Here is a 15,949-nt window from a genome sequence, read left to right as displayed (position 1 = left end):
TATAGAGAATGTATATATCTAGATTAATATATATCGTCAATGATATATACCACGGACGCACTATTTATTATTTACATAATAAATCATGTTATTATCTACCTAAATACAGATTATTTTTTTATTAATATTCTTTAACGATAATGTTGGCAGAGTGGCAGACTTCGATTTTTCATTACGGTAGCACTGCTTATCATTGAAAAATTGTAAACAAAACACAACTTCTTGTCTTCTTTAATACAGCTTGGCTAGTTTACCGACTTTTTGAAAGACGTATTTTATACTTTTATGTTTAATTCCGGAATATTTTTATTTGACACGTAGTTTTAATAAGTTTAAACTTAATTTAAGATATCTAACTATGTTAGACACAGGTAATTAATATGATTAACACTTGAGAATCTATTATAATAATTGGTTAATTATAATTTTTAGACAATGAAAATGAAAATAAGAGACTAATGACGGGCACTATGAAAACTCAAAAACATAATCTTCGTACACGGTTTTGCCAAAAAGTACTAACCTCTACTTTAACGTACTAAGAAACACCATGTTTATCAAACAAGTAATTATTCACGGTTTCAAGAGTTACCGTGAACAAACAGTTGTTGAGCCGTTTGACAAGAGACACAATGTTGTTGTTGGCCGTAATGGCTCAGGAAAAAGTAATTTTTTTTATGCTATTCAGTTTGTGCTCAGCGATGAGTTTTCTCATCTTCGACCTGAACAACGTCAAGCATTGCTACATGAAGGTACTGGACCTAAAGTCAATTCTGCCTACGTAGAGATCATTTTCGACAATACAGATAACCGACTACCAATTGATAAAGAAGAGGTAGTGTTAAGAAGGGTTATTGGTGTTAAGAAAGACCAATACTTCTTAAATAAAAAAATGGTACCAAGAAGTGATGTTACTAATTTATTGGAATCTGCTGGATTTTCGCATTCAAATCCTTATTATATAGTTAAGCAAGGTAAAATTAATCAAATGGCAACATCTCCTGATTCTCATAGACTCAAATTATTGAGAGAAGTAGCTGGCACTCGTGTGTATGATGAACGAAAAGAAGAATCAATTGAGATATTAAAAGACACTCAGACAAAATTAGATAAAATAGTAGAATTTATAAAAACTATTGAAGATCGTTTAAGTACATTGGAGGAGGAAAAGGAAGAGTTAAAAGAGTATCAAGTATGGGATAAAAAAAGAAGAACTTTGGAGTATTGTATTCACGATAGAGAACTTAAAGAAACTCAAAGAAAATTAGAAGAATTAGATAGCCGGATGAGTAATGTTGATGAAGAACAAAAACGTCTTACTGCAAAAGTAAAAGAAGCAGCACACGAAACTAAAAAATCTACTAAACACTTACGTGATGCCAAACGCTTAGTACATAGTGTTAAAGAAGACAAAGATACTCTAAATTTAGAACAACAAGAGTTGATTAAGCAAAAAACCAAATTAGATTTTACAATTAAAGATCTTACTGATGAAGTGCAAGGTGATAATAATTCTAGAGAAAGGGCTGTCAGAGAGTTGGAAAAGTTACAAGAAACTATTAAAACAAAAGAAGCAGACTTGCAAGAAATAAGACCTAAATATGAAGCTCAAAAGAAAAAAGAAGAAAGTTGTACAAGAGAACTTGGACTTAAAGAACAGAAGCGTAAGGAATTGTATGCTAAACAAGGACGTGGAAGTCAATTTGCGTCCAAGGAAGACAGAGACCAATGGATTCAAAAAGAATTAAAATCTTTAACCAAGCAAATTAAAGATAAAAGTGAACATAAAGAAAAATTAACAGAAGATTTAAAAAAAGATGCTGAACGTTTATTAGAACTTGAGAACTTGGTGCATAGTAACTCAACTGAATTAGAAAAACAAAGGACTGCGATCGACGAGTATAATAAACGATACTATGAACTGAAAAAAAACAAGGACCAATATCAAAGTCAAAGAAATGAATTGTGGCGTAAAGAAAGTGCATTGCAACAAACTTATTCAACATTAAAAGATGAATTAGCTAAAGCTGATCAGTTGCTTCGAAGTATGGCTGGTAAAGCAATTTTAAATGGAAGAGATAGTGTGCGTAAGGTCTTAGAAATTTTCAAAGAACGTGGAGGATCTCAAGCCAATCTTGCTAAACAATACTATGGCCAAGTAATTGAAAATTTTGATTGTGATGAAAGCATACAGACGGCTGTTGAAGTGACTGCTGGTGGAAGAATGTTTTTTCATATTGTTGATTCTGATAAAATTGGAACACAAATCTTAAAAGAAATAAATAATCAGAATTTACCTGGGGAAGTAACATTTATGCCGCTTAATAGATTAACTGCCAGGACAATAAAATATCCACAATCCAAAGATGCCATTCCAATGGTCAACAAATTGAATTATGAATCTCATTTAGATAAAGCGATGAGATTTATTTTTGGCAAGACTTTGATATGTCGAAATTTAGAAATAGCTACGAGTATATCTAAGCAAAGTATGTTAGATTGTATTACAATTGACGGAGATCAAGTATCATCAAGTGGTACGCTTACTGGAGGTTATTTTAAAAATGTCCGTTCTAAATTAGAAATCCAAAAGCAACGTAATGAATTAATGTCTCAAATAAAAGAATCCGAAGAACAGTTGACTGTACTTAGAACACAGTTAAATGATGTTGAAGGGAATGTTAATGTAGTCATGGCGGATATGCAAAAAACTGAAACCAAGAACAGTAAAGCTAAGGGAAATTTTGACAAATTAAAAGGAGATATCAGACTTATTAAAGAAGAAATGGTTGGAATTGAAAGATATAGGGTGACAAAAGAAAGATTACTTGTAACTGCCTCCTCAAATTTGGAAGCAATGCAAACTACAAGATCAGGTCTTGAATCTGAACTACACCAAGAACTTATGGCACAATTATCTGTCACGGATCAAAAAGAAATGGATAAACTTAATAATGACATAAAACAATTGACACAAGAGAATAAAACTGCATTTGCAATGCGTATGAAATTAGAAGCAGACAAGAATAAATTAGAAAATCTATTAACTAACAATTTGATTCGTCGTAGAGATGAATTGTTACAAGCATTACAAGAAATATCTGTTGAAGAACGTAAACGTACATTAGAAAGTAGTAGGTTAGAATTAAATGCTATTGAAAAAAAATTAGACACTATTAATGTAGATATGAAAAATATCGATACCAAAGTACAAGAAGCTGTTAAGAGGCAAAAAAAATGCCAAGAAGAATTGGACAAATGGAAAATTCAAGAAAAAGATGCTCAGGATAAACTTGAAAATGAATCTAAAGATCTTTGTAAAGTAACTTCTAAGCAAGAAATGTTGCGTAAAAAATTAGAAGAGTCGGAATCTAAAATCAACGATCTTGGAGCTTTACCCAATACAGATCTGGTTACGAAATATATGTCTTATTCTTCAAAAAATTTATTTAAAGAGTTGGAAAAAGCTAATAGTCACTTAAAACGGTTTAGTCATGTCAATAAAAAAGCGTTGGATCAGTTTATAAATTTTTCAGAACAAAAGGAAAAACTAGTTTCAAGAAAACAAGAACTTGACCGTGGTTATGATAAAATAGAACAACTTATGAATGTCTTAGAACAACGGAAATGTGATGCAATACAATCAACATTTAAACAAGTATCCAAGTATTTTTCTTATGTATTTTCCAAACTTGTACCTGCTGGCCATGCAAAACTAGTCATGAAAACTGTTGGAGGTGAAGAATCAACAACAATTAATATGCGAGACGAGACCAGCGTTGGTAACTATTCTGGTGTCATGATCAAAGTGTCATTTGTTGGACAAGGAGGTGAAATGCGAGAAATGAATCAACTATCAGGGGGTCAAAAATCTCTTGTAGCGTTAGGTTTAATATTTGCTATTCAAAAGTGTGACCCTGCCCCGTTTTACTTGTTTGATGAAATTGATCAAGCACTAGATCCTCAACACAGGAAATCAGTTGCCGATATGATACATGAAATGTCTTCAGAAGCACAGTTCATTACTACAACGTTTAGGCCAGAATTGCTACAACATGCGCATAAGTTTTATGGTGTTAAGTTCCGTAATAAAGTAAGCCATGTGGAATGTGTTACCAGGGAGGATGCACATGACTTTGTGGAAGATGATACAACTCATGGGTAATAGGTTATTATATTGTACACTTAATCTCAAAGGTTTAAAAATGTGTGTGAAAAAAAAAATTATTTTATTTTATCCAGCCGTTTAAATTATATCACATCAAAATTAATTTTAGTCTTTAGCCATTATTTGTACCACATGACGTAGTGTACCTACCTAAACATTAAGTCAGTATTTTTTTATGTATAGTTATTATAGATATTAATACATTTTCAGCATATTATCATTGAGGAGTTTCATTAAAATTCTACCAAATATTAATTAACGCATGTTAACAATTCATGTCCAATACCTATTAGATATAAGATAATGACTCACACTTTTCATTGAATATTTGTATTGTTTTATATATTTACCAGATGATTGACTATTAGTATAAACACTATTTTGTTGGAAGGTAATGGAATTCCTATTACCCTACCATGAAACTGCAAATCAGTAACCACCAGTTCTAAGGTAGTAGAATTTTGACAGTTGAAACCCAAAGGGATAAAAACAAAATTGTAATAATTGAATTAATATTATATTTCATATTATATATGAGATTATACAAGAATTATTTTATTTGAATTATCGCAATTCAACATTGATTTACCAATTACATTTTATTTTTACTTACCTCTAAATGATAAGATATTAATTATTACAGTGCGTATAGTTTCTATAATATGCTGTAAATTTATTGAGGAATTTGTTAACTTTAAATAATAAACACAGAATTGTAAAAAACAAACATTTACAGACATTGAATAAAATTATTGTAATTTTGTAACAATTTTGAAATATATTATTAAGTTTGCAACTTTATATATTATAATTATAAATAGTTAATAATAATTTTTTTAATGTAATTGATTTGTTTCCCAAATATATATTAAGTTTAGTAATGTATAGTGTCAAAACCAAGATACTTAGCTTAAAGATGTTAAAATGTATTTTTATTTTTTATGTGATTACATTTAACAGAAATTCAACTCGCAAAAGAACTCTTAATATCAAAATATTTCATTTTTGGTAAATAACAATAAATTTGCTATAAAACAAGCTTTAATTGAAATATTTTAAATTTAATACAATTTCTTGTTGAATTGTTTTTATTTTAAAACAGCATTATATTTCTAGACCATTATATCAAAATTTAAATTATAAAAATGTATACTGAACCAAGTATAATAACATATTAATTTGTACAATAATGTACATTTATGTAGTGCAAATGGCCATATTGACAAAGCAAAAAAAATATCAACTAAAAAAAATTAATCTGAAATTGTGATCAATAAATTGTTTTAAATTTAAATATACTTTTAACTTTTATCATTGTTTAATGCATGATATTTTTGCAATTTAAGTTTGTTTTAATTTGAAATATTTTGATGAGCTATTTAATAAATACAGTTTTTAACATTTTTTGTTAATTATTGTAATGGACATTTGTCATAAAAATGATCAAAATTATAAATAATTACTGTAAGAATTAATTTTATTTTAAAATACATTTTTACCATTGCAACTTTGCTACTTTTAAGTAAATTAATTTCTTTGCGAAAATTCAATTTTGAATTTTGAATTTTTATTCTTGGATGTGAACATTTATATATTTAACCGATGTAAAATACTTTGAATATAGTTTTAATTAAAATGGTGTTGTTTTATTTTCAAAGGTAAGGAATTAAGATTCAAAACAAAAAGCACAAAAAATATTATGTTATTATACAATATACATATTATACTCTATAGCAAAGTTCTAAATTGTACGTAAATATTGATATTTAACCCCATATTCCAAAACTATCTTTGATAGTATCTTTGTTATCTCTTCTTTGTCGATTTACAGCACTGGCTTCGCCTTTGGCAAGATTTCTATGTCTTACTGCTGCCCTTTCTCTTTTCGCTAATGCTTTTTTCACTCTGTCTCTAATTACTTCTGGTGGTATAGTTGTAGCTGTTGACATACTTCTAACACTATGTATATCTGAATAACATACTTTTGATGCAACACTTTCACAATCATCATTTTCACTTAATGATACATAATCTTCAGATTCTGATTTTACGTTATCTGACATTTCTTTAGCTGGTGGGACAGTAGAGTTGCCAAGAACCTCAGAAGACTCTTCTTTCATTAGTTCAGCCACTCGTTCTGCTAAATGTTCCACTTCGTCTTTTTCATTTTCATAAAAATCACTTTCTTCTCCTGATCCTTCTTCTATACTATCGACCATACCCAGTTCATGTAATAAAAATTGGTCCATATTTTTTGTAAAACCACTAGCTGACACTTCGACGTCTAAAAATTCTTCTCGACTATTAATATTAAAATTAAAAAATGCAAAGTAATTAGAAAATATATTTTACATAAAATAATTATGATTTGGTTTTAAACATTACTTACACAATATCTTCAAATATTGGATACAAGTGGCTTTCATAGTTAAATCTCTTTTTAAAAAATGCTCTGATGCATTTAACATCTCTATCAAAATACCTAGAATTAAAAAATAAGAAATTTAATATTAATTTTCTAGATTTTAACAACACATTTTTGTTTTAATATCAACAAAAATAAGGTTAAACAAGAAATTAATTAATTACTAATAATTAGACTGTTTTTTCCAAACATTTGTTCGATTGTGTGAGTATATTGGTAAATATTATATGTATATAATATATATATTATAATTCTATTATGTTAAATAGTTGTATTATTAGATATTTTTATCTATGATTTTAAGACTGGGCCACTTATCCGTCATGCGTCAAATATAATTAAATATATACATAATCTAGTTCACACAAAAAACTTCACGTGCTAAAACTAAATTTTTCAGGACACAAGACTTTAAAAAAAATGTTCCATGTTCCATAAAAACCAATTTTTAAGCTATATCAATATTTTTTTGAAAAAAATTACCCTCAAAATTTTAAATTAATGGAAATAATTGTTTTCATTTTAAATGTTTTGCCATGTTGGAGGTTTTATTCGTTTATATTTTATATTTTTTACCAAGTTTACATGGAAGGTTTTTTGAATGATACTTGGTGTCATATTATAAGGTATTTCATAAATAATTTATAGTGAGTAACATATTTTTCATTAATTCTATAATGGACACTAGCAATAGGAAATATAAAATTATACCCTATTTTGTACTGATCCAGCCATCCATTACCTAAACCTCAAAATTGTAAATATGGCAGACAGGATGTTTTTATGTGTGAACGACAATATAATAAGAATATTATTTTTAGTTATCATAGTAAAACAATTCTAGATTTTTATGAAATCAAATTATTGAAGTTCAACATAATGCAACCTCACTGTAGTTGAATAGGTAATATTAATTCAATAAAATAATATGTTTATTTTAGTAACATTGAATAATGTGCATAAAAACTAATTGTATATTATTTTGGTAATTACCTATATTGTCAGCATGGGCTAATTAGGCCCACTAGCATGAGACAAGATTGGCAACATTTTGGACTAATAATTCACAATACTTCTATTTTTGTATGTGATTTTTCACCTAACTAACTGTACTAATCCTACCGACCGTAATCCCTACAATAGCTAATGGGCCTAAGTTGCCGGGCTGAAGTTCAATAAAAAAAAAATTTGTACTAAACATACAAGAAATTTGCTAGGTAGAACCGGTTTAAAATTATCCAACACCAGGATAATGAACCATCTCAATGATAATTTCAAAACATATTGGTGGGTTTTTTTCACACCGGTTTGATTGAGTGAATTTCAATGTACAATATATGATGGGTGAAATACTGCTATACTCACATTTCGGCATTAACATGAGTAACTGACACCATTTGTGGAAAATCAATAACGATGGGTTTTTCTTCATCATTAATCATTATATTAAATTCATTGAAATCACCATGTATAACTCCATGTTGAGCAAAACGAACAATTAAATTCATGAGATCATCATACAAATTTTCTACATTTTCAACTTCATAAAGACGAGATCTAAATAATTAAAAAAATTTAAATTTAGTTTTAAAAAAAATTACTAATTTTTTTAATATTTAAGTATAGAAAAGAAAAATACTCACAAAGGATGTCCATTTACTAATTCCATAAGCACACAGTGTCGATTGATATCAATAGGTTTTGGAACGGGAAAATCTCTTTTTGATAGTGCCTCCATATAAGCATATTCTTTTGTAGCTGAAATTCTTGACAAATACAGCCAGCCAGCCTTGTGACGATGTGCATGATAATCCCGTTTTTCTTTTAAATTACGAAAACATGTCCTTCCCAATCTACACAATGACAAAGAAATATAAAGGTAATATTAATTCACAATTTAAATTATGAAAGTTAAAAATTCAAGAATACCTATGTAATTTTAAACATATTGGTTTATCCTCAGGATCAGCAACAACATAAATGTTAGATTCTTTACCAACACCAATCTGATTACCAAATGATGATATAAGTTGACGCGAAGTAAATGTTTTCAGTGCCAAATAGTCATATCCAGTATTAGTTAACCTATAACCATCATCTAAATCACAAAAATGGAAAATATGATTTTTGTTTAATTAACTTCATAAATATTATTTTTTATGTATAATATGTGGCTAGTATGTGTCCTACAATTGAAATTGACCTACTGTATAAGTAATTATGGTCAAACATGTGGCCTACTATTAATATTATTTTATATGATTAAATTCCCAACAATTGTACCTATTAATGGGTAGAATAAGTGCCATAATTAAAATCGACAAATCCCTAGGTATTAAATAAAAATCAATATAGATGGGTAGTCATACAACCACCTCAACGAGATACAGTAAGGGTTAAAAGTGACAGAGAAAACTATTAGAAAATGTAAGAAATTATAGGAAAAAAATAAAAGGACCTTGGAGTTTTGGGAATAAGGGTACCTATAGTGGGTACTTTTGGAATCATCACTCCTCCCCCTCCCGTTATTATAGTTAATATTAATTTTTATTATTATTTGAAAAATAAAAATTATAATTAATCTTGACTTTAGCCCCCTACAGTTAATATCTCTGCAGGAGTGCTCTTGGTTGAAAAAACAATGATATGCTGGTAAGACGATATTTTATAGTGAACAACTACAATGACAAAATGGAGAGCCTATCTCTGTTTTAATAACCACAGGTATACTACAGTGAATCATCAACAAAATTTTGTTGTTCTAAACACGCAAAAAACAAAGTTTTATGGTATGTTACTAAAATATAGAACAATATAAAGAAATTATATATTATAAGAACAATATAAAAACCAATGGTGCTTCTACTTAGCTCACTAGGCAGCTTCAAGAAGATTAGTGGAAGATTGGTTCCTTACAGTGGTGTATACAAGAGGGGGATGTGGGGGACAGATCCCCTCCCATTGACTTATTTTGCCAAACTATTTTTGTTAATTTAATTATTATTTATTTTATTTATACATTTAATGATGTAGCATTTTATAACACAGATTTTTTGACTTTATGGAATAATGGAGTGGATAATCTTCCATATTGTGTTTGATGTAAATTTTAAATCAATTTAAATTATATTCATTATTCTTTTTTGTGAAATATTCTACTACCTAAGTAAAACATTTTGAGAGGGTGGGGAATTTTCAATTTTCCCCTCCCATTTAGCTGTCCTTTTATTTTTTTGATCCTCCCTTTCAGAATTCATGTCTACACCACTGATTCCTTATATAAAAAAAAGATACAATCTTTAAAATATATCTTTAAGACATTTAATTTACATTTTATTACACTTCTTAAATAAAAAACCTTTGCCAAAATTTAAATCTATCCACCTACACGACTATGCATGTGCTCCGAAAAAAAAAACTAACGTAATCTCAATGTAAAAAAATTATGATAAATAAACGTGTCTACAAAATATTTACATATAGAAATGTGTAGTAACACGTATTCAGTGGAGCAAATAAACATAGTTTCAAATAACGATAGGAAAATGATTTATGTGTTTAGAGAGTTAATTTTGTATTTATTATAGACTTAATTTATAATTTTCTTAAGAATTCTTATTGACTGAATTTTTTTAAATTTTTAGAGGTTATTCAAAGAATGACATTTCTAGTTTTTAAATAACCAGACTACCTGCTCAGTAGCTATTGTAAATTTGTAAGCCAACAATAATATAACAAACTAATATACTAACAATGTTTTCCTCTTTCATATGACAACAGCCTATGTTTGCAGAGTTCCTTTAAGATTTTGTGTACGCCACCATGGTGCAGATTCGCAATTGAAGCAGCCAATGTAGCTGGAACTAATTCATGGTTTTTCATTCCCATTTCAATCTGTTTAGTACATACATAATGAACATGACTACTACAGTACTACATATTTTCACTTAAATGTTTACGTGACATTTTACATTTAATAATACTTACGGCGGTCAAAACTCTAAAATCTTCCCGTGTCAAATAACGGAGCATAGCCACGTTTAACTTCCCCATAATTATAATTTTTTAGGACTTCCTACTCGTGCTTAAAAGTCACGAATTTGTTTGGTGCCTTAATGCTTTTGGCGATTTTGCCCTTTGCGATCCCGGCCTCCTGGTTTATCTGTGAATACTCCAGAATCATGCAGTATTCTAATCACAAGTCACAAACACAACGTGAAAAATTGATAGTATATTTATTAAAAACATAACCTTAAAATTGAAATTAAAGTGTACGTTAATTATTTACAAGTTTACTGTTTACGTTTACAACCGTGGTCTTGTAAAATTTGTCATGCTGTTACTTGAATACTTGATTACTTCGATGGTTGATAGTTGTTGACAGTTTGAGACTTGAGATAACAATATTTAATATTTATAGTGTTTCTATAGTGTGAAATTTCATAATATATTCTGTGCTACGACCCTACAGTAGTACAGTCTACGTTTATGAATTTATAATTTATGACATAATATAATTTTCCACAAGTGATTCAGTGATTAAAAAAAGACAATAATCATGCCGTATGCCAATCAACCTTCCGTACATATATCTGAACTGACTACTGACTCAATTAAATTTCAAATTGAAGACACTGATCTTAGTGTTGCGAATAGTTTACGTAGAGTTTTCATCGCTGAAACACCGACATTAGCCATTGATTGGGTCCAGCTGGATTGTAATTCTACGGTGTTAAGTGACGAGTTTATAGCGTCCCGTATTGGTCTTATACCATTAACATCCGATGAGATAGTCGATCGCCTTCAGTACTCCAGAGATTGCACATGCTCAGACTTCTGTCACGACTGTAGTGTAGAATTCAACTTACATGTCAAATGTTCAGAAGAGATGACAAGACACGTAACTACTGCGGATTTGGTGAGCAATAATCCACGCGTGGTACCAGTTACTTCAAGGAACCAAGATAGCGATATTAATGAATACGGGGAAAAAGATGATATATTAATTATTAAATTGCGTAAAGGACAAGAATTAAAAATTAGAGCATTCGCTAAAAAAGGATTTGGCAAGGAGCATGCTAAATGGAATCCTACTACAGGTGTAAGCTTTGAATATGACCCAGACAACACAATGCGACACACATTGTTCCCAAAGCCAGATGAATGGCCTAAAAGTGAATATTCAGAACTTAATGAAGATCAGCACGAAGGACTATACAACTGGAGAGCAAAACCAAATAAGTTTTTCTTCAATGTAGAAAGCTGTGGATCATTAAAGCCTGAAAATATTGTTCTAATGGGAGTTGCTGCTCTTAAAAATAAACTATCAAATCTCCAAACTCAATTCACTCAAGAAATGGATGCACTCGCTATAAATTAATTTTAATTAATATGTGTACATTTAATTGTTTCTAATGATCCAACTTCATTCAAACAAAAAAAAAATTGAACCTATACTTATATATTTTAAGTTTTTAATTAATTAAAATTAAAAATAAATTATGATTTATATGACTATTATGCCTGTATAGTTATTTTACTACTTATTTTCCAATACTTCTCTTGTACATAATACATTATATATTTAAAATACTATAGTATGATCAATGAACATGTTTATCAAGATATAGCATATAGATTATAGGTACTTGCTAATTTGCCAACAGCAGAATTTTACACATTAATTGATATAAGGTAAAATTACTAATAGGTAAGTGTGAAGCTAAAAACCTATAGTAATATCTATCACAGAATAGATTAAATTGTATCTATTATTCTATACTGTGGTATTTTATTATTATGTTTCATTTTGAACCCACCAAAAAAAATTAAACCACATCATCGAAATTCAACTTTGATGAAGGTTTCTAATTTCTAAGTGAGCAAATATAATTAAGTTGGTACTTTGGGAGGTGTCAAATGTAAAAATTCCCATTGATTTTTAAAATAATCTGGATAAACGTAAGCAAATTATTAGACAAATAGGAAATTTTTATGTAAAACCGGTTTTTGGCCAAATTGTTTTTGTTTTAACTCAAAAAAATAAAATTGCTAGGTACCTACCTACCTATTTAGAAATAGCTATTTTAAATTTTCGACTTTTTATTTTTTTTTTCAACTTCTATGATTACATTTTTGTTTTGAGTAATAACGTTGAAAATTTAATACAACGGTCCTCGTAAATTGTTTTCGTCAAATAAAAAATATCGAAAAACATACTCACAATATTAACTAGAAATTAAAAAAAAAGCTTTAGCCTAAAGTTACAATAAAAACTAATTCTTTATGACTGAGCAATAATTAAAAGTTCAAACTTTGATGACACATTGGATTCCAACGTGTAATAACGAATAACGATTTATTAATTATTCTCAACCATTAACCAATATATTTTGTATTGATATTCCAAATTAAATTATTCTGACTATATATTACACGCAGTAGGTATTTATAATCAATGGTAGTAGGACGAATTCGAGTTGTATTTGTGGATATGGGATTGAGTTCAATGCTCGTTGTCATTGGACTATTTATGAGAAACCTTGTTTAAAATTATCAATTCTTAGCTATCTACATAAACTAATCATTTTATAATTTTTTCGTGATTTTATAGAATTTTGTCAACATTTGAACTTTTAAACGGAAATTGTGCTTGTGTATCTTCAATATTTTGGAACTGCTGTTATAACAACTTACGAGGAACCTTGCATTAAATTAACAAACTTTTAGACCCAGAGAAAATTTTTTTGTCGATATTTATAGAAAAGAAATAAAAAAGATGAGTAAGTGGATGTCGATCTGCTGTACAGTAGGTCACAAGTGGGTCACTGTAATGGATGGTGTTAAATTTGAATTCAATGATATAATATCATTGTATAAAAAAAACAATTCTGAGCGAAAACGGTCAGTCAGCCTATGATATTACCAAGTATATTTGATGATATTATTGTGATTAAAATAATTTATAAATAACCTATTTACGTGGAGCATTGTTTTAAATTTTCAATCCTTAGCTATAAAAGTTGAACATTTTATAAATTACAAAATAATTATTAAATTTTAAATTTGATACATTTTTTCAAAAGTCGAACTTTAAATGCTTGTAAAAAAAATTGTGCCTATGTATTTTTAATAATTTTTAACTGCTATTGTAACAATATATCAGGAGCCTTGCATTAAATTTTCATGCTTTTTTACCCAACAAATGAAATTTTATTGATATTTATAGAAAAAAAAACTAAAAAAATTTAAAACCGACAATGTCCGTAAACAGCTCAAAAAAGTCAAATTATTTTCAAAATTTTATCGTGTGTAGAAAATGCTAATATAAACATTCAGTGAAATTTTCAAGTATCTACAGTCATACGTTATTTAATTACAACAAAATAAGAAAATCGTTACATGAGAAATCGAGTGAATATCAAATGTTGTAAAAATATGAATTTCAAACGCTCATAAATATTTAATTTGATTTTCTTGTAGACATTTTTTTTGATGTAGGTAGACAAACTTATGGATAATCTATTGTATTAAATTTTCAAATATTAGATTTGAAAAAAAAAAATTTTTATTAATTCTCAACTCAAAATAATTTGCTAATTTTCGTGATTTTTCCGTATTTTGTCAAGATTTGAACATTAAATGCTTATAAATAAAAACTGTGACTAAGGATTTTTAATATTTTTCAAATATCATTGTAATACAATATAGTAGAAAGCTTTATATTAAATTTTCAAGCTTTTTTAACCAACAAATAAAGTTTTATTGACATCCATAGAAAAAAATACTAATAAAATTGGAAACTGAAAATGTTCCTAAACAGTTCAAAACAGATCAAAATATTATAAAAATGTTATCGTGTATTGAAAATGCAAATATAAACAACCAGTGAAAATTTCATGTATATACGTTAATTTATTTTAGAGTTACACCAAAAGGCAAAATCGATTTTGCGTAAAAATTCCCGTTTTTCCTTAATTTTTATTTGGTTTTTCTTGCGCTTTTGGAAACTACATCGCTCCGCTCAGAATTTAAAACTGTTGGGTATCTAACAATTACACCACGATAAACATTATTAAAATGGTCTGCATTGATTGGCAATTATGAAATTATACATTGTAAAAAATGTAATCACACCGAGAAAACAATAATGTATGTGTGTGTGTGTGAGGGGGGGGGGGGGGTACGTGATGGTGAGTGGGTGGTGATACAGTTGAACTACACTATATTCATAGGTGCAATTAGGGACATTATTCTGGGGGGAGGGCTAAAATTGTATCGGCACTCAGTAGCACAAACTCTAATAATTAATATTTTAAACTAAAATATGATAGGAAACTGGGGGCTTGGCCTCCCTAAACCCCCCTAATTGCGACGATGGTGTAGTGTAAATAATGTTATTTTTTTCTTAATTATAGTTTTACGATGTACCTCTATGTAGGTACATCGTAAATCCAGGGCTCGTAATTAGTAAGCTTTCGTGCACTAAAAATTGCATAAAATATCATACATTCATGCAATTAACATTGGACAAATGTGCACTAAAAATTTCAGAAATATGCATTTATATGCACTAATTTTTTTAATTCATGCACTCAAAGTCTCAAAATATGCACAATGTAAAAAATATTTACAGATCAACACTTGGTTGTCGGTTGAAAAAAATCACCACCAAATTCCGATACAAAATGTTTCAAACCGCCTGCGACCGCTTGTTGTTCTTTCGGCAATGTTTAAGGACTTAAGGTGAAATATGCATAATTTTGTTTATCGTAAATGGTATACAATATACCTATATACCTATAACCTACTGCTTTTTATATTTCAATATTTTGTATCTATTATCCAACTTCGATAAGAAAATTTTTTTTTTACTAGATAGATGGCGCTATTGCTGTATTTTGGCCACATAATATTAAATATTAATTTTTATGTAATAAATATTATTTTTTGTACTATACTCTACTCGACTTGGCTCGACAATATATTTCCAATAATATATCTATTTTCCCTTTCTATGAATTACAGGCGGAATTGTTGGAGTTATTAACAAAAAGAACGTTGCGTATTAATATTTAATACATTGGTAGATAATATATTATATCAAACGGCAAACGCCTTTAAAACGTTTGTTCCTTGTTTTTAAATTTTTATAAAACTCATTATTTTCATTTTACCAATACATGCCTCTTCATCAACCACTTTCTGCTGGGGTACACCACGTATTTCATAAAACTGTTGTGGCTTGTCGCTTGCGAAAGTCTAGATATTTTCAAATTGCTTGTTCATAACTAAGCCCCAGACTGTTTTCGCTCAGAACCATTTTTCGTATGCATTAATTTATAATTGAATTCAAA

At 28.8% G+C, this 15,949-nt stretch overlaps 3 protein-coding genes across 4 annotated transcripts; 2 read left to right on the top strand and 1 right to left on the bottom strand.

Moving 5' to 3' along the window:
* Positions 1 to 147: 147 nt before the first annotated feature.
* On the top strand, positions 148 to 5,714 carry LOC132949679 (structural maintenance of chromosomes protein 3-like). Its single transcript, XM_061020674.1, has 2 exons — positions 148 to 371; positions 433 to 5,714. The coding sequence occupies exon 2, from the start codon at positions 551 to 553 to the stop codon at positions 4,163 to 4,165; it is 3,615 nt and encodes a 1,204-aa protein (XP_060876657.1). The 5' UTR covers positions 148 to 371; positions 433 to 550; the 3' UTR covers positions 4,166 to 5,714.
* A 73-nt stretch (positions 5,715 to 5,787) lies between these two features.
* LOC132949683 (serine/threonine-protein kinase RIO2) lies at positions 5,788 to 10,789 on the bottom strand. Of its 2 annotated transcripts, XM_061020678.1 has the most exons (7): positions 10,581 to 10,789; positions 10,346 to 10,487; positions 8,523 to 8,691; positions 8,237 to 8,446; positions 7,959 to 8,150; positions 6,558 to 6,650; positions 5,788 to 6,469 (listed from the first exon to the last, which is right to left on the bottom strand). In XM_061020678.1, exons 1-7 carry the CDS (start codon positions 10,644 to 10,646, stop codon positions 5,935 to 5,937), a joined length of 1,407 nt encoding a protein of 468 aa, XP_060876661.1. In that variant the 5' UTR covers positions 10,647 to 10,789; the 3' UTR covers positions 5,788 to 5,934. The 2 variants fall into 2 exon arrangements, with proteins under 2 accessions (XP_060876661.1, XP_060876662.1); XM_061020679.1 differs by lacking the exons at positions 10,346 to 10,487; positions 10,581 to 10,789 and adding an exon at positions 8,877 to 8,917 and having other exon boundaries at positions 8,523 to 8,678.
* Positions 10,790 to 10,919: 130 nt separating this feature from the next.
* On the top strand, positions 10,920 to 12,110 carry LOC132949684 (DNA-directed RNA polymerase II subunit RPB3). Its single transcript, XM_061020680.1, has one exon. The coding sequence runs from the start codon at positions 11,152 to 11,154 to the stop codon at positions 11,971 to 11,973; it is 822 nt and encodes a 273-aa protein (XP_060876663.1). The 5' UTR covers positions 10,920 to 11,151; the 3' UTR covers positions 11,974 to 12,110.
* Positions 12,111 to 15,949: the final 3,839 nt, after the last annotated feature.

This window comes from Metopolophium dirhodum, chromosome 7, assembly GCF_019925205.1.
Source record: "Metopolophium dirhodum isolate CAU chromosome 7, ASM1992520v1, whole genome shotgun sequence".
NCBI lineage: Eukaryota > Metazoa > Arthropoda > Insecta > Hemiptera > Aphididae > Metopolophium > Metopolophium dirhodum.
Note: the sequence above shows the minus strand (reverse complement) of the source record. Positions and strands in the feature narration are given on the sequence as shown.